The following is a 19,478-nucleotide window of genomic DNA, read 5'->3' on the forward strand; positions in this document are numbered from 1 at the left end:
AACATTAAGAGATTTGGAGAATATGTAATTATTTGTATACTGCTTCTCTGTTGTCTAACTGGCATCTGCAGATTCTAAGATAGTAAAGAGAACATTAATTAATAAGGCTCAACCAACTTTAGTGCCAAAGGGACCTATTGCATCTTGAATAGTGCAGAGCTAGTCTTCTTTACAGCTTGCATAAGAATAAGTGAGTTCGGGCTGTCTGTTAGTTGAGTCTCTAGGTTTAGGGAAAGGCTGAAATAGAGCAACTATATCTTCCAGTTCAAAATTTGATGGAAGTTCTTTATTTTTTTGCAGGCCTGGATAAGATTGAATTCCTGCAAAGTCATGAGAATCAAGAAATATATCAAAAGGCCTTTGACCTGATTGAGCATTACTTTGGGACAGAAGAAGAAGACAGCAACATTGTCCCACAAGTAGATATTGGCCAGCAACAATATATCTTCCAGCAGTGTGAGGCTCCCATGGAAGGTTTCCAGCTCTGAAGTGCTCCTGTCTGCCATTAATGTAGAGCTCTGAGTGGTTCATTTACCATAAATGTGTGAGCTAATTTGCTTGCTTTGCACATACACTACCTTAAACACAACTGGAAAAATATTTGGCTCTTAGTTGTAGGATGCCACTTTGGTAAGGGCTTATCTTAAATACTGAGCCCATGTTCAGAACTGGCACACGTCTTTAAAGATACCATTTTTCCTATTTTCCTAATACACTGAAAACGTAACCCTAGAATCTCAAACAAGGACAACATTTCCATATGGAGCATTCTTCACTGTCTACTGAGACTTTTGAGAGACTCTTCCTTCCCATGCATTCCTTTAGGTGCCTGCCTTGTTCAATGAATTTAAGAGAAATATTTAATGCACACTCAGAATTTGAGTGGCATTCTTCTGTGCGGCATCCGGGATTCCTGTTAATTTATAAGCATATATGGTTAGAGTTATTCTATTCCCTGTGTTTATGGCAGCCCGTGAATACCTTTCTCCAGGTTCTAGGAATATTGCTAATTATCAGCAAGCTGATTTAAGTGTTCCCATTTTGACTGCATAGGATTTGGAGTTGCTCACTTTCTTCAATGCAGACTGGGAATCAGCTCATCCTTCTATTAAGACTATAGCACTTTCTTTGACATGTTCTGAATTGGGCCATTGGTAGAGAAAACCTCTCTACCACTAAATTAGCACTCTCTCCTAAAGCATACTTTCACATCCTCACTAGCATGGTGATGAAAACTTCCAACATAATTTTTTGTACAGCTCCATCAAACAAAGCTGTATGTAAGTGGTTAATATTCTAAATTATTGATGCTAGGACACTTGATCCCTAGTTTGCATCTGCTTTCACAGACTGCAGTTTCTAAATCAAATCAGACAGATTGGTTATTAGCAGATTCATTAAAAATAGAAGAAACCATCTGCCCTGTATAATAGATTCCAACACGCCCAAATAATAATTTGTTTCATGGTTAAACTATAAGCACTTCAGCCATTTAACACTCTTGCACCTTTCATTTAGTTTTTAATACAACTATCTCCAATGAAAAAGTAATACTTCAGCCTCTGCATCAGCTAAGAGATTCCATTTCTTGAAGAATACCTTTTGGGTAAGGTGAGGTTGGAGGTCTCTAATAAGCTTGGATTTAAGACCCTGGGAATGAATACCAGTTGCTGTGATCTTCTCCTACATTCATGTCTTCTGATCTTGATAGTATAATATAACTACTTCAGGAGTGTTGTCCTATGAATTCAATTTAACTTTTTCCAAACAGATGACCTTTGTTTACACTTTACAAAAGAAAACTAGCATCACGTACAACATACTACTTTGTCAAAGTCTGATCCATATCCTATATCCCACATAGTTTCCGGTGAGATCTGTTCTTCAGCAGCCATCACAGTTGAAATTACTGCATTCATGATAGCACTCTCTTATGCTGAAGGTGCACCATAGGTTACAATGTCAGTTGAATTTCCTGTTTGATCTTAGGATTTAAAAATAGAGCTAAGATGGCTAGGATGGTACATTTTGCAATAAACTAATTGTCCACTTTGTTGATTGTCCAGATTGTTGGGCCCCAGGTGAGAAAAGGAATTTATGGGCTCATTTTAATTGTTGTATACATAACAAGTTTGACTCCAGATGATGTGACAATCATGCTTCCTGATTGGCTATGGTTGCTTTGGGAAGAGATCCCCATTTTTAATACCAGAAGTCAAATGGGTAAAATAATCTGTTACACATAGGAAAGCAAACAATATGTAGTTTGCAGTTCAAAAGTAAATGAGCAATCTTTAACATTTTTAATTTTATATATTCATCTTTTTTTCTTAAAGAATGGTAGAAACACTGATGATAAAAAAAGTCCATTTCGTTTCCACAGCGATTTTTTTTTATGGCTGGGTTTTTTAAAGGATAAATTACTGACTACATGTCATTCTATATAATATGCTTTAAATCATGTACTTTATCGCATAGTTGTTCTAGAGAGGAGCTACATATTTTGTAAATCAGCTTCAATGAAGTGTGTATATGATACTGAAATGTATCATGTACACCAATACTAATACTTGTGTGCATACTTAGTTTGTACATGCACATACACACTCTTCTGGAATAATTACTAATGTGTATGTATATATGTATATTTACACAAACTTCACAGTGGAAGTTTTTCTCTGAAGCTCCTAGAACAATAATGGTGCATTGGTGTTTCTTCTAGTAAATAATGACAGTTCTCTCTTTAAAAGGGTGAATTAAATCATATATTCAAATGAATGGAGTGTGTGTTTATAGAAGAGTTAATTAGATTTATTATATAGGTGAAATGTAGAAATAGATTGTACAATCCAGAGTTGTATAATTGAAGTATTTTAGATAGCTGAAGCTGTAAAATGTTACTAGTTACGTAGCCTGCTGAAGATAGTTATTTGGTGGTTGTTTTTTTAATGTGGAGCAAGAAGAGGCGATAAACTCCTGAAACGAGTGTCAATACTTTTCAGGTGTGAAATCGGTGGATTGAATGCAATGTGAGAGGACCGTAATTGTTATGTTGTCTTAAAGTGATTTTAAAAAATGGGAGGTGGGAGAGTTTGGAAAGATCTTCTTTGAAGAGCTTGTAAACCTTTTGTTTACAAGGGAAAGCCAACACTGGATTTAGTATCCTATTTATGAATCCAGAGTTATAATCACAAGATTTTTGGCAGTAGCAAAGATTCCTCTAATACAGTGAGATGGGAGGATTCTGTGTGAGTGGCAGGTGCGCACACATGCACAGCTCTATTTGAGCAGAGCTTTGTGGTTCACACAAGTGCCCATTGCTTGCACAAGCATCCACCACTCACGTGAATGGAGTTCCACACGCACACTGCTTGTGCGGCCCGGTTCCAAATAGGCCCCGACCTGCTAGTGGACCACAGCCCAGAGGTTGGAGGACCCTTGTTCCAACATAGGCCAGAAGAGTGAAAGAAAATGAATATGGATGAACTGTTCTTTTCCTTCCATGATAGCCTGTACTTTTCATCACTTCATGAATTTAGGGCCAATTTCAAAAATTAAGGCTAACCCTCTTCTATAATTCTACAGATAGCCCTCAACTTACAACCACAATTGGGACCTGAATTTTAGTCCTAGTTGCAGTTATATCTCAAAATACCACATGACGACCCAATTTTTAGACCATTTTTACAATCATCATTTAGTGAATCATTTGGTCGTAAGTAAATCTATTGTACAGAAAGGTCATTTTTTTTACTAGAAATTCAGTCTTGTGACCAGGGGGTGGTCACATTTTGCAATGGCCGGAAGTGCAGTACAGATCACCCTTTCTGAGGATGTTGTAACTGTGGTTGTTAAACAACTGATCCTTAGTTTAGGACTACCTGTACCTTGATCTGTTATTTCTGAACCTGAACTGCAATGGACATTTTCAACTGGGAAGAAAGGAAGAATTAGATCTGGTTCTGCCAGCAGATTTGGCCAAAACTACAAGACATCATTAGTATTATTCAAGTGAGGCATTACATTTCATAAAATGTTTTCTTTCTGTCTTAAGAAAAACATGTAATTTTTTAAAGAAAAAGTTACACATCACTGACAAATCCCAAAACTACAAGACCAGACTAGGACACTTAAAGATATTTTAATTTAGCATTAATGCAGATAAGATGAATTTTTTGAGAAATGTAGAATAATGAGAATTCAAACTTTTAAGTTGCTATCCAGTTGCTAGAATGCCATGCTAAGTATGCATGGACAGCAGTATGGTTAGCATAACTTGTGTAAGGACAGCCCCCAATGGAAAATTAGCTCTTCTGCTAAATTGTTGGTAATTAATAGCTAAGAAAATCTCTCTGCAGTCAGGAGGAGACAGATCTTGTGCATCCAGGGAAATGTCATTTTGTCCTTCTGAACTAAATCCTAGGTGAAAAGAGTTACTAACCTGCAGTTTAACACCTTGGATGTTGCCTTATGAAATGTATTATCTACATACCATTATTATTAAACACAATACAGTAAGAATTTGAGCGTAGGTTGCCAACAGAAGTCTGGTTATTGTAGAGAGTGTTTTTTGTGCCCCGGATACAGATTCTGTGCTGAACAAAACACACGAGATTTTAGTAAAGCTGGTATGATTCCATTAATGTACAAGGGAATTTCTCCATTCAGTTCTTCTTTGATCATTTATGAAAAGTTTGAGATACATCTTATTAACAATTCGTTTCCTTTCTCAGTTTTTTCCTGCATTTAATTTAAATTTAATGCTTTAATTTACAAACTTTTAAATATATCTTCTATGGATTGCACTTGGAATCCCATCTGAGTTGTATTGTCACTGTAACAGCAAGATAGGCAGCCTGCTATCCACAAGTATTAAGGTATCGGTAACAGCCGATTGTCAGCCATGTTCTGTGATAATCTGAATTCATTTTAAAATATTTTTTAATTTAACCAATTTTGAAATTGGCATGCTCCAGAACACATAAGACCCATAGACATTTTTTTTGCAATGGAAAAAAGCAAGTGGCTTCACCCAGGCTTTTTTGTGGGGATGTATCCCTAATTGTCCATTTGAAAAAAGATGAAGTAAGCAATGGATGATATCATGCCCTTCCACTTTATCTTTTATGATTGGCCATACCCATCATGGAAGTCATTTTGTAAGAATGCTTCCAACATGCTGCCTCCTTTCCCATTTGTTCTACTGTATAATTGTGGAATGTATTTGTCCTAAATCTGAGAGATAGGAATTCATCATGGGTGTTCCTTCCTTGGCATTTGGATGTGATTGCTCATACTATTCCATAAGATACTCCATGGTATAGGTAGTCCTCAACTTACAACAGTTTAATGACCGGTTAAAGTTATAACAACACTGAAAAGTGTGACTTATGACTGTTTTTCAAAGTTATGACCTTTGCAGTATCCCTGTGATCATGTGATCAAAATTCAAATCCTTGGCAACTGGTTCATATTTATGGCCATTGCAGTGTCCCACGGTCATGTGATCACCTTTTGCGACAACCTCACAAGCAAAATCAATGGGGAACCAGATTCATTTAAGAACTGGGTTACTAAATTATCAATTGCGATGATTCACAACAGTGGCAAGAAAGGTCATAAAATGGGGCAAAACTCACTAAAACATATGTCTCGCTTAACAGAAAATTTGGGCTCCATTGTGATCATGAGTCGAGGATTACCTCTTAGAAATTCTACTGGGCATGACCAGCTTTCCTCAGTCAAGATTAATATTAAAACTAATGTTCAAAACAGGCTTTTCTCAACTCTATTCTTATCATAGTTCATCTCCCAACCTATTGACCTTACGTTTACCAAATATATATGTACATGTACATACATACATACATACATATATATATAGCCTTTCCAACTGATGCTACTTGTCAGCTATACTTCCATAACTAGTGGACAAAGCTGGTTTAATACCAACTCTTCATGTACTGTAACTACAAGGTTAAGATTCAGTGCTCTTATCAGCCAAATAAGACATTCACTACCATCTAATTTAATACTTAAATTCATATTAAACTTTAGTAGCAACTTTTGGAATGGATCTATTTTTTAAATTCCAGCCTTTTGCATATTTTCGAATATCCATTTAATAACAAAAATGAGTTCCAATTTGAAATAAATATTGGCATAAGCAGTATTGGGAAGCAATTAAAAGTATGCTGTATGGTTTCTTAAGGCTTTCATATTCTAGGTAGCTTTTGGATAGCTGCTGTTAGATTATTGTTTATTAAATACCATGCATTTCTTCAAATGTCAGGAAATGATTCATTTCGTAGCCTTATGTCATTTCAATATTCTGGTTTGAAATTACTCTTATTTCATGAAATGGAAAAAAATGCCCAAGAGTAAAAAACTTTGGATACAATCTGCACACTAGTCAGTATAGAAAGTATGAATTATTTTACCATTCATGTTATCCAGTTCAGATGAATTCAGTATCCTGGATAGATCCATTTATTATTAGAGCAGGGTGTATTTTACAGGTTACAAAGAATATACATACACACCAGGATTTAAAGAAACATTCTAATATAGATTCAGACTTTCAAAAACAAAAGGTGCTTTTGTTTTAGTCAGAAATGAAGTCTTCCATCAGAAAGGATGAAAATTTTAGCATTGTCATTGAACTATAAATTCTCTTTTTGAAATGTAAAAAAAAATGAAGTAAATGTTTCTTAAGTTGCTCTTCCAATTCATGATGAAAATCACACACCAACAGATCTAATCTTCTTTTTGATTATGGCTTGGTAGAAGTACTTTCATCAGTCTCTACTATCTTCTCAATGGGCATATACCGCAAATGTCTATATTTCTGAACATCCTGCAGCAGGAATGACCATAACATGGAAAGTAAGAGACAGTTAATCTTGTCATTATTTCTACAGCATGGCAAACAGATGCCTTAATGTTCACTTATCTCTAATTCTGAAAATACCCCTAATACAGGAGTGGACAGAAGATAAATTTGGTTATCTAGTTAAATTACTGGATAACACACAGTAAATCAGCAAACATGTATACTTCTAACTTCAGCAGTTAGAGAAAAACACAACTGCTTCCTAAAATAAGCCAGAGGTATATTTCTAAGATACAGGCCTTATTCAGATCAGTTCAGTCTAAGGCTCATGAGAATGCAACAAATTAGCTTTCTCGATTGCCACATTTTTCCATTTACATTCATTGTTCTAAGGATATAGACAGTGACCTGCAGGCAGGGGAGGCACAGCCTCACCACTGTCAATCATGAAAAGGAAAAAAAAATTAAACAGGAAAAGGCAAGTGCTGAGGTTAGGCTAGCTAGCTGCTGCCACAACGTGAATGACTGCCTGTTTAAAAAAGCCTCTAAAAAAGCGCCCTCTACTATGAGGCAGGAGAACTGCATGCCTCATCTAGTCTGACTTTAGGCGCTCGAGTAGAGTTAAGCGAGGGGTAAAAGCCTAAAAAATCCAGAAGTAGTTGAGGCACGCAGTTCTCCTGCCTCATAGTAGAGGGCACATTTTTTAGAGGCTTCAACTCTGTCATTCTGTTTAAAGCTGCAGCATCGCGCTCACGCTTCCTCCTCTCTCTGTTTCTGATGCCCCCCACCCCACGCTCCCTCTTTTTCTTCAAATTTCCTTTTTTTCTTTTTTCTTTAATAAATGCAGTGCTCAGGCATTCTCTCCTCTCCCGCGACACCCCACTGACTAAAGCACTTTCTTTTGCCTGCCTGTGCTCGTGGCAGCTCAGGCGGGCTGCCGCAAGCTCAGGGGGGCGAAAGAAACTGCTTTAGTCAATGGGGTGTCGGGGGAGAGGACTGCCTCACCAGCCATAAACCTCACCGCATGTCACTGGATATAGACACGTATAATCCTACAAGCCTGAAATTTGCAACAGAAGAGAGGTAAGGAGAGTAGCCTATGCTTTTACTGGGTTACTCCGTGTTCAAGTATGTTTGTATTTTTTGGATTTATGTGTCGCCCATCTCTTTGGAGGTTACTGACTGCTTACAAACATTAATCATAGTAATCATTAAAAATTGATTTAAAAGGGTGAGAGGGAGAAAGCATAAACACTGGTCTTCAATCTACTAACCACTTCCACAGTGATGCCTCCTTGTTGGGGATCAAGGCACACTAGTAGAAGTAGGTCTTAGGGCCCTTGGGAAGGTCAGGAGGGTTGGTACAGATCTCACCTTGGGGGGGGGGGGTGTATGATATTCCAAAGAGCAGAGACCACAGAAGTCTTCTGGATCCTGCCTGATGGAATTTCTTGGCTGACAGGATCCGTAGCATGCCCTCTCTGCTGGCATGGATGAGGGGAGAAATCTCAATTGGGGTGAGGCGATTCCTCAGCTGGGACCAAGCCATACAGGGATTTAAAGGTGTTAACCTTGAATTGCAGCCAGAAGCAAACCAGCAGCCAGTGAAGCTCATGAAGCAACAGTATAATATGGGCCAGTCAAAGCTCCCAGAACTGCCTGCACTGCTGCATACTGCACCAGTTATAGCTTCTGAGCTATACTCTTCAAGAGTAACCCCATTAGAGTGCATTGCAAAAGTCCAGGCGTGAGATGACTAGGGCTTGAGTGACTGAGTGCAAGGACTGAAGGGGTGCAACTGACACACAATGCAAAGTTGGGCAAAGATTCTCCTGGCTATGACAGCAGAATTGAGAGGCCAGGAGAAACCCCTCCCCCCCCAAGTTGCGCACTGTGTCTGCCTGGGGTAGTGGAACCCCATCCAGAACTAAATGTGTTAAGAATCCTGGATCTTGAAGTTCCAAGTATCCAAAACCATTTGGTCTTGCCAGAGTTCCATTGAAATTGTTGTCCCCTATCCGGGCCCCCACAGCGTCCAGCACTGGAGGGCAGCAACAGCATCATTTGGGTCACCAGGGGTGGAGATGTAAAGTATTTGATCTGGATTTCTTTGGACAAATGATGGATACAATAACATTAATCATGAAGTCATTGTTATGTATATAAAAAAGAGAGCACCCAAGAAGCTCTTTGGGCATTGTTTATGATAGATGACTGATTGGCTCACATAACCCAAGTGTTTCCTACTCCATGGAAGATGTTTAAACAAAAGGCAGAAAATAATGCAGTCCCATAGGACAATTGCAGATTGATTGGCAGGGGCTATGAAAATCATACTTTTTTGTCAGCCATTGCAGTGGGTCTTCACACTATTTTCAATGAGCTTTGAAATATAATTGAATAATGGGTAATCTATTAATATTTTTGATCCCACTTTCAACCCTGTAACAATTTTCTACTAACCTGTTTCCCTATGAAAACTGCCGATACAAAACCCATAAGCAGGATAGCCATTGCGACGTAGGCAACTTTCACACGAAGTTTGCTCCTTGATGCACTCATCATCTTTGCCCTTTAAAAAGCAAGCATAATGTTATCCCATGGAAATGGCTATCTTGTATGTAAGATCTTGAAAGCAACTCTCCCAGTTTTACCTGACATTTAAATTTTACTTGTTTAATGGTTTAAAGCATTTGCTGTTTTTTTTATAAAGTTTTTTTTATTTTTAATTTTCAAAACAAGTAACACATAAAATCTTCCTTTTTTACATACTGTAGAAAGTGTATCAGTTGGTTACAAAAGGCTTTTGTGCATCTCTTCCACAGTCATCAAGCATAATTCATATTAGCTCAAGTATTTTAACTCAGATATTTATACATGTTACGGTCATCATACCTCCATTTTCATTTGACTATAGTTGTTTAAACGTCCTTCATCATAAAATATACCAAGATTTAATATATGACCACATACTGGCATTTCATGTACTATTTCTAAAATCCTTCAATGACACTAAATCCTTATGTCCTATTCTAGCTAAACATCCATAATATTTAATAACAAAGTTTTCTATCCTTCTTTCCAAATCACTGTTTACAATTTACATCTCATTTCCTTATATTGTACCCAATATATATATATATATATATATATATATATATATATATATATATATATATATATATATATATATATATATATATATATATATATATATATATATATATATATATATATATATATATATATATATATATATATATATATATATATATATGTGTGTGTGTGTGTGTGTTTTTATTTGTGCTGATAAATAAATAAAGGAAGACTAGTATAGATCTATTTCAAGCTATTTAGCTCTCATCAGCTAGCCATATCCTTACTGGGATTCGAACCTGTGCTCTATTGCCTCCCAGGCAGGGAGTTAACCATTTGAGCTACAGAGAACGACTCCTTTTATCAGCCAGCCAGGGTGGGAGGTATACATATATACATACATACACACACACACACACACACACACACATTATTATCATTATCCCTCCTTTATTTGACTATATCCTGCATCATATCATTTCCCCCTAGTAATCAAGACTTAATTGAATCTAACTTAATTCTTTTTATTATTATTATTATTTTATATATAATCCAAAAGGGTTTCTAATCTTCCTTTCATGGGTATCATTCAATATTCATATCTAGTCATTACTTATCATAACACTACACATTGTATATATTATATTATCAATCATTTATTTCACTATATTATCATTAAATTTTGCTAAATTTAGCTAGTTTTAAATTATACTCTTCCATCTATCAACCTGTATCTTTCCAGTAACAAAACAGTGTCATATCTTCTGCCATTCATGGCGTCAGTCCTCTAATCATCTCCTTAAGCAGCTTTGTATGGACTCCTCTTAGCAACTCTTTGCTTATAAGATCTCTTATGTAATTTCGATACCCTTCTTCTGTTTCCTTAATCAGCTTATCTTTGATTGTCGGTGGTGTTATCAAAACTATTGCTAATAAGATTTCTCTCTTTAAATCCATAAATTCTTTTATTTTTTCTTCTCTGTATCTTCCCATCTGGGGTAGGTTTCCCCTTCATTTAATTCCTCTTTCAGTATTCCACTCTTTCTGTTTTCAGGAACAAACCAATCACCATAAATATCAGCAATTTTAATTTTTTTATATTCATTTTCCTCTTTGGTTTTTTGGATTTTAACAGCCACTTTTTCCTTTTGATGAACATCTTCAAGTTCTCCGTCATATTTTACTGTTAGATGCACTAAGTAATCCAACTTCTTCTCATCCTCTCACTTGTATTTGATAATTTCTGTATTTCTGAGAATATCTTTTTCAGATTTAAAACTTTTTTCTGGTGTTGAAATTGTGCCATGATTTCCAGCTAACAAACACTGCTACTCTAGCTTAGAAGGTTTTAGCAGAATTAAGCATCACAATAACATTTCACCTTTCTCTGGTTAAAAATCTACTTCAAAGGAACATCTATGTGCTTCTTCTTATCACTCTCTATAAACAAGCTGTGAGTCCTTGAAGTGCCAAGCCAGGATAATCTGTGAAAAAAGTATTTTGTTTCCAATACACAAACCTCTAGCTTCCGAGTAGCAGAGGTATGTTACAATGTTACCATTTGTTTGTTTCTTTTTGTATCTTTTTGTATTTCAAGTTTTAAAAAAAGGTCTGATTCTTAAATGAGTTAGAAAAACACACACAGTAATAAAAGGGGAGAGTTTTAGTCATAGATTACAGAGAATAGTCAAAGAAAAAAATAGAAGAAAGAAACTTAATCCGTTCGTTTTAAAAGGCTTGCATAAATTCCATCCGTACAAATAGCATTTAAAAAGTAAGATAGCCCACTGTTCAAAACCAGTCCAAATTTAATTCCGCCACATTTCTTCTGTTCTCCAATTTAAATTAATTTTAAGGTTTTTTTTATAGGCAGTCATTTTTAAAACAGTAAAAATTTCTCACCAGCTGAAAACATTTTCTCTTTCCATATCCTTCCGTTTTGGAGCTGCCCCGACTTTATCAGCCATTTGGCTGGATTTTTTGTCACCTTGAAGAACTTCTCTTGGATCAAACAGAGACTTTGCGATGTCCCTGTGATCAGCAAGATGTATTCTTCCTGTTCACCGTCCCTACGGGACGGTTTAGGTCCTTTTGGACCACCCAGAGGCAAGTATTGACTGCGATCTCAGAGCATTGAGATCGCACGTTGTGTCGTCGCAACTTTGGATCCTCCCTCCGCTCCTGCTCTGTTTTTATTGTGTTTCACTCTATTGTGAGCTAGATGGCCATTCAAATGAGAGAGATAAGAACCTATATGTTTACACTTTGCCAATTTCCAACAAGAGAAAATATCAAATCTATCTGATGGATCATCTCTCTTGCAATTCTAGCTGTCTCTTCTGCATACTGATAGGTGGCTAAAACAATACATTTGAAGAGACTCCACAGATGAGTCACTGAAAAGCAATCATACTTCCTGATAATTACAGTAGGATGTTGGCAATTTCCTATACAGGGCTTATGAGCAAAGATCAAATAGCATGTTTGCATGACAATACCAAAGCAAGTGAAATGTAAAAGGTAGGCTTGTATTATGAAAGTTAAAAACAGTGGACAGCTTTCTCCAATCTGAATGTGAGCCAGATGTATGAGCTTCAAATTCCAGAATTTTCATTGCTCATATTACTAAGGAAATCAAACATTTGGAGAAAGATGAGTCTGGGGAAAGCCAATAGAGTTTACTGAATCATACCTACAATTACTCTTTAATTCAGCATCCTAAGAGTTTTACAAAAGTTTTTCTGCAGATAAAATATGTCCTTTGAACAAAATATTCCGTTTAGTTGCCAACAGACACTATTCTCACCAAATTTAGAGACTATAGAATAACAAGAATGGAATTGGGAATCTTCTAGTCCAACCTCCTGCTCAAGCAGAAAACTAAACCTATATTCTATTGATCCTTTCTCTGTGATAGACGCCCAAATATTGGAAGACTGCTATCATGTCATCCCTAGTCCTCTTCATTAGACTAATTCTTATAATTATTCATCATACACATTCGCCTCCAGTCCTCTAATCATTTTTTATTTATAAATTTTATACAAATATTATATTCTTTTTAAAAAACCACTATTTAAGACAGTTGTCTACCAATAAGTATCAATATCAGAATTCCACAGTAGTATTAAGCCTTATTTAGCCTGAAGCAGATGAAAATCCACTTGACTTGATATCCCAGAGGACAAGTTTTATAAGTCTGTAATGTTAGTTCTCTATCTGAACTAAACAGAAAACTTTTTTGGTAGTTCCTCATAAAGAATGACTTAAGTATTTGATGTGAGTTTCCAAATCATAGGCAGTAATTCTGTTCTACCCTACATTTATCAGACTAAACCTAGAGTTGTGTGTCAAGCTTTGGACAAACAATATTTCAAGATTCAAACAAATTGGAACAGGAAGATGGAAAAGTGGTCCTACAAAGAGAGATTGGGGGAAATGGTTTAATCTTGACAAAGAGAATTTCGCAAGGATATGATAATATTCTAGTTCTTGATGGGAGTATTTTGTAGACAAAATTATCTACAATCCAAACTGCATTTGTAACCAGTTACAAACTGCATTATAGGCAGAGCAAATTGGCTCAACTGACAACAATTCCAAAGGTGACTATAGATCAAAAGCTGGACCAGAGCTTCCAAGGAAACAGCACGTTGGCCTCAGATTGCTGCTCTTGTATTAATGTTCCCATTCCCCCTCCCCCCATGACCACCTGCCTTTTTACCACATGAAAAATATATATCTATTTGAAATTGGTGTCAGCAACAATCATTTTTAATGGGTAATGAACATACGAAATTTCATGAGGTATATCTTCTTTTTTTTTGAAGCGGCCTGACCACATCAACAGTTTCTTATCCCATTCAGAAACTTCGTGGCTGAATGGAGAGGAGCGCACTGCAGGAGAAACAAAAGAGAAAATGTACCACCTGAAAACCCAAGGACAAAAGGCAGCATCAGAATTGAATTCTAGCATCATAGCCAAGGAGCCCCATGCTAACAGTTTTCCTAAGGGTAACATACTTTATAGTCAGAGAATACAGAATAACAGGGGTGGAAGAGACCTTGCAGATCTTGTAGTCCAACCCCCTCTTCAAGCAGAAGATCCTACACTATTTTGCACAAATGGCTGTCCAGTTTCAACAATGAAGACAGTTTTAGCCCACCACAAAGAGAAGCAACTGTGCAATTGGCATTCAGTCACCCACGCCCATGTGATAGTAGAGGTAAACATTTCACTTTTGTGACTCCCAGACTTCCTGCCATTATTCCTTCTTTCATTGTTCTCTCCTGATATTCAGGTCAAAGGGATATTTTCATAGCAGCCTTTTTTAGAGAGCTGGGTGTAATATAGTCAAAGGAAAATAATTTGACCTCATTATTTGCGCTTCAAGTGAGAACACTGGATTGACTTGTAGGTGTTTTTTTTTTTGCTGTCTGTGATAGTCAAGACCAACACCAAAGATCAAAAACATCACCAATCTACCTCTCCTGCTTCAGTCCAACTTTCACTTCCATGAAGTTTCACAGGAAAAATCATGGCTTTGCACTAATTAAATTGGATTCAAAATCTCAAGTCAGCAGAAGGGTCACGAACTAGTCTGAGAACATCACTTTCTCTAATCCTAATCTAAACTGTTGTGAGGACTGTAAAAATACAGAGAGATGTATTACATATAAGTAGTCATTGACTTGCAATCACAATTGGAACCAGAATTTCTGTTGCTAAGCAGTTGCCAAGTTATTAAATGAGTTGTGCTCAGTTTTACAATCTTTTTTTTTGGCATGGTTGCTAAGTGAATCACTGAATCTTGCGCTCGTCAAGTGAAATTAACTTCCCCTGTTGACTCTGCTTGTTAGAAGCCAGGTGGGAAAGTCACAAATAGAGATCAAATAACCCTGGATGCTGCAACCATTGTAAAGACATGCTGGCTATCAAGTGCCCAAATTTTGACCATGTGACTGTGGGAATGCTGCAATAAGTATGAGGACCAGTTGTTAAGTCACATTTTTCAGTGCCACTCTAACTTCAAACAGTCGCTAAACAAATGGTTGTAAGTCAAGGGTGATCTGTATATGCTTTTTGGATTCAAACAATAATGACTAAAAATAAGATTCAAAATATCAAACCTGCTAACTCCTCTGAGAATGGAGCCTATGTAAAATAGCAGAAGCACGCCTGCTAATATTACAATTGCTAGTTTGAAAAAGTATACATTGCAACTAAACCTCTGCTTACTTTCCTAGAAAAAAGTCTGAATGCTGAATAATCAGAGTTAGGAGAAGGAATTTTGTGGGTGCCATTGCACTGTATATTTATTATGCAGGAAGGGGGGAGCCCCTTTCTTGCTGAAGATTCCTTGTCAGACTTTAGTTGTGGGTCTCTACTGTATTTAACATTTTTACCAATGAGCTGGATAAAGAGTTGGAAAGAATGCTTATCAAATGACACATAAGTGGATGGAATGGGAGACAAATTTCAAATAAATAACCTCTTAAGAAATAGACCTGAAAATAACAGAATGAAATGGGGGGAGTTTTCGCCCTCCCCAGGCTTCAAGAAAGTCTCCAGAGCCTGGGGAGGGCAAAAAATGGCTTCCCACAGCCCTCCGGAAGGCTGAAAATCAGCTGGCCGGTGCACACATGCCAGTGCTGAGGGCTGGCATGTCGGCAAATATGGCTCCACATGCCACCTGTGGCACACGTGCCCTAGGTTCACCATCACGGAGCTAGAGCATGTGAAACAAAATAATGGATTTAAGCTATCAAAAGGAGGATTCTGTTTGCTTTCGAACTTTTATTTATTTATATATTTATAGCATGCCTTTATTTTTATAAATAACTCAGGCCGGCGTACATACCTACTCCTATCCTTCTCCTATCTGTTAATAGAGCAATTCAATATTGAAATAAATTACCCATTGATGTAGTGGTTTCCCCTTACTGGATTGTTCAAGCAGAGACATACTATTTGGAATGCTTGATTTGGATTCACACACTGAACAAAGAGATTGTATGCCTAAGTGGCCCCTTCTTTTCAGCTATTAATAGAATGTTTACTGTACTCCTGGATATTCTCAAATACTTCAGTCAAGGGAATGATACAGAAATTCAACACAGGAAAATGTCTTGTTTCTAATTCAATATACCCTCTTTTCCAAAAAGAGTGAAGCCATCCCTGCCATCCCAGAATCTATATATAAGGGTGACTGTATATTATTGGTCCACGCTGTTTTATTAAAGTTTAAGTATGTTTAATATTTTGTTTTGACATACCTATGTCAACTTTTGTACAATATTTAAGATAGTGCTTAGCTCCATATGCATATTTTTGGAGCATGAATTCCTTACAATATAAAACAAAAAAGGAGCAAAAAAAAAACAAAAAACCAACCAAGCCAATTTTGACGACAGTGACTTCCTGAAGAAGGCCCTGAACTTTTCTTGCCAAGATTTCAGAAATAGCTTGGCCTTGCCTACAACTGAAAGAGTGGGACTGGCCCAAGATCCCCATGCTGGCTTTGTAACCAAACTCATGGTCTCCTGTTTTCTGGCCTGACACCTTAACTACTACACCAAACTGACTTTTTTTTTCTAAGGGCAAATTACAAATTTGTGCTGTGTTCATCCAAAAACATAACCCAAGGTCCATCTAACCAGAACAAATCAGTTACCTGGACTGATATACATACCACAAGCTATAAAAATCATGGTTTGCTAAAAGTGATCGAGTTCACATAACATACTAAGAAAGAAAACAAGCAATCACATTTTGGTTGGGCATATTGTGTGAACCCACAGATATGTCAACTTCCATTCATACTCTTTAGGCCCTTAATATTTTCTCATTTGTTCCAAGTTAAAATCCTGACCATATTTAATTCTGACAGGACTTAATAGACTAGAGAACACAAATTGCTGGAAAAGCTATTTATCTCACAAATAAATCAAACTCTCCAACTCTTTGAAAAAGCAGCTGACTGTATTTTGGGGCATAAATCTACACCATGTGAATTGCTCCCAACGAAGCATACACAGGATTCGTCAAGAAATTATGAATTATGAACTTTACCTTGTTCTTTCAAATGCGGGGTTTTTTCCTCGGCCTTCTCAGTTTTGCAACACAGCCTATTGGTTATAGAATACGGTCTTTTAGCAGCCCGCGCAACCGAAAAAATGCGCTTGTCCAGCCTCCTGACAATTTTGCCTGGAGGAAAAAGAAACAGGTATATGAAATTAAAAACGAGAAATGAAGAAGTAACCCATCGCTTGGCTTCCGATTCCTCTAGCTCGAAAGAGAATGGGCAGGTAGTCGATCGGGGAAATTTTACGAGACTGGGCGGAAAAGAAGGAGCTCCGTTTCCTAAGGCGAGAAAACCTTAAAAGCTGCCTTAGCAGCCACCAGAAGCACCCACCAACAGCCAGCGGTAACTCAGACATGATCGCGAACTGTCCTTGGATTTCCGCGGTCCGACTTCGGGTTTCCGGTCCTTCCGCTCTCCTGCTCCAGCCCTCTTCTTCGCGCACTGGCTTCTTCGATGGCAACGCTCGCCCCTTGCCAAGCGGGAGAGGTTGAGGGCTGAGGCCGACTAGTGGAACCAGCGCGAACTTCAAATAAAAGCGAGAACGGAGCGCAGGGAGGAGAATAAGGATTTCTCCTTAGGATTATATGAATTTCTGCTGTGGCTTCATTACTCTAGAAACTATTGTCTTCTATTGCAGGGGTGGAAATAATTCCCATTGCCCTTCTGCTGCTTTCCTGGTGTCAATTCATATTTTCTTTAATATGATGCTAATATATTCTGATAAAAATATCAACATGTTTGGATTAGTTCTTTCACTGGAAAAGATAAAATATATGCTGAATAACAGTGGCAAGCTAGAACAATGACCCCTAAAATATAGCCTTGCTTTTATTGAGACTAGAATGATGGATCTAGCCTGGAAAGGAGGAGCCAATAAAAAAAAGCTGAGATTGTAATACTAGTCCATACAAGTTGGTGGTCAACCAGAAATAGCAGCTTTTTATAGTGGCATAGAATTCCTCAACTGGACAAGCCCCCTTACCACCCTGTTGTTATAAGAATCTGATGACTACTTTAAATTGTAAGTAGACATTTGACCTCTCATTTTTCCATAACAGAGCCCATCCACATTTGCATCTAAATAAAATATAAATACATCCGGGCAGCATCTGCCATTCTGCCATACCCATAAAAATACTATCATCTTCTCCCCATCCCATGAGCAAGACAGGTTTAACCACTCTCTCCTTCAAGCCAATGGAATCCAACAACAGCTGTAAGGTGTGTGCATACCCATATAAGATACCTTTCACCCCCTTTTACATCAGAGGGGAAGTCAGGTGACCAGGAAGCATTTATTGATTGTTCCAACTGATACATCTCCTCTCCTCTAGTTCCTGTTCAATCTCATTTGCTCTCACAATACTGTTGTTTCCTTGCAGGGTTGGACTCATTAGCTCTAGCTATTTGATCTCTTGTAAACAGAGGTCAAAAGAATCTGGAAGTTGATGCCTAGAGGTTATTCTTCATCAGCTGTAAGGGTTCCATTTTTGAAAGACTTGCACTTGGATAATAGGTGGCTGCATAGAGGAAAAATAAGGCTGGGAAAATTAATGGATTGCACCTGTCTGTGAGTAGAATGAGGGGGGTGATATGTTATGTATTTACTAAATTTATATAGTTTTCCATCTCACCATTAGCAACTCTTTGGGCAGTATACAACAACTAGATAAAAGTAATATAAAAACAACAGCTATAAAAATATATGCTGCATAAAATATAGTTCCAGAATGTCAAAAGGGATAGAACTAATTTCAAAGGGTAGGGAAGGATGCCCCATAATGTGATACCATGGCAGGTACCTCTCCTGGGATGCACAAATGTAGATCTCTAGCTGATGGCATCGGTAGCATGCCTTCTCTGCCAAATCTAATATAGAACAGGCTGAAATATCTGGGGAGAACATGATATCATGCCATGAAGGGGTTTAAAATGTATCACAATGCAAATCCACCACTTATTGCAACCTTGGGGGATTGGACTAGAAGACCTCCAAGGTCCCTTCCAGCTCTATGATTCAACCTCAGATTGAAGAAACAGCTGCTAAATTGGGGGAGTCCTCCAGCTGGGGAAAGGCATCATGCAACAGAAGCAGCCTCTCTTTATTCATTTTTTATTGGAGTAGAAATTGTCTCTTTTCCCTTCCCACAGTCACTGTCATTAATAGGATTCCCTCAAAGAAGGCAAATACATCTTAAAGGATGTCAGCAACCTGAAAGAATATGCCCCCGTCTCATTAATGGTGCCCTATTTTCTTACTACCATTGATGAGTTGCCATCCCTTCCCCAAAACACGAGTCAAAGGCATTACAGGTAAACCAGTTGTGACTGGGATTGCTAGTGTGTGTAGTTATAGAACAAAATGTCACATGACTGCCTCAACTTGAAACAGCAACTCACCACTGCAGTTGTAAACCAAGAATTGTTGTTTACCACAAACCCAGGTCAAGCCAAGCCATTCTTTG

General features: G+C 37.5%; 2 protein-coding genes across 4 annotated transcripts in view; one reads left to right on the plus strand and one right to left on the minus strand.

The window, feature by feature from the left end:
• The window catches only part of KPNA1 (karyopherin subunit alpha 1), a 47,107-nt gene extending 45,054 nt beyond the window's left edge, over positions 1–2,053 (plus strand). For all 3 annotated transcript variants that reach the window (XM_014062052.2, XM_087716507.1, XM_087716508.1), the window contains one exon: positions 301–2,053. In XM_014062052.2, coding sequence (XP_013917527.1) covers positions 301–488 — 188 coding nt within the window. In that variant the 3' untranslated portion in view covers positions 489–2,053. The remainder of the gene's footprint in view (positions 1–300) is intronic.
• A 4,413-nt stretch (positions 2,054–6,466) lies between these two features.
• Positions 6,467–17,494, minus strand: FAM162A (family with sequence similarity 162 member A). The gene is made up of 5 exons (XM_014062057.2): positions 17,344–17,494; positions 17,001–17,135; positions 13,723–13,825; positions 9,296–9,404; positions 6,467–6,856 (listed from the first exon to the last, which is right to left on the minus strand). The coding sequence occupies exons 1-5, from the start codon at positions 17,366–17,368 to the stop codon at positions 6,773–6,775; spliced, it is 456 nt and encodes a 151-aa protein (XP_013917532.1). The 5' UTR covers positions 17,369–17,494; the 3' UTR covers positions 6,467–6,772.
• Positions 17,495–19,478: the final 1,984 nt, after the last annotated feature.

Source organism: Thamnophis sirtalis, unplaced genomic scaffold (assembly GCF_051295495.1).
Source record: "Thamnophis sirtalis isolate CommonGarterSnake01/CBP01778 unplaced genomic scaffold, rThaSir2_p1.2 scaffold_5, whole genome shotgun sequence".
Classification (NCBI taxonomy): Eukaryota; Metazoa; Chordata; class Lepidosauria; order Squamata; family Natricidae; genus Thamnophis; species Thamnophis sirtalis.

What these genes read in the sequence shown, in the direction of transcription:
- FAM162A (XM_014062057.2), bottom strand. Translation starts at nt 17,368, where the DNA reads ATGTCTGAGTTACCGCTGGCTGTTG. An exon ending in TGAGTTACCGCTGGCTGTTG is followed by an intron (nt 17,136 to 17,343) that starts GTGGGTGCTTCT and finishes TTTTTCCTCCAG; the next exon opens with GCAAAATTGTCAGGAGGCTG. An exon ending in CCCGCATTTGAAAGAACAAG is followed by an intron (nt 13,826 to 17,000) that starts GTAAAGTTCATA and finishes TTTCTCCTGCAG; the next exon opens with TGCGCTCCTCTCCATTCAGC.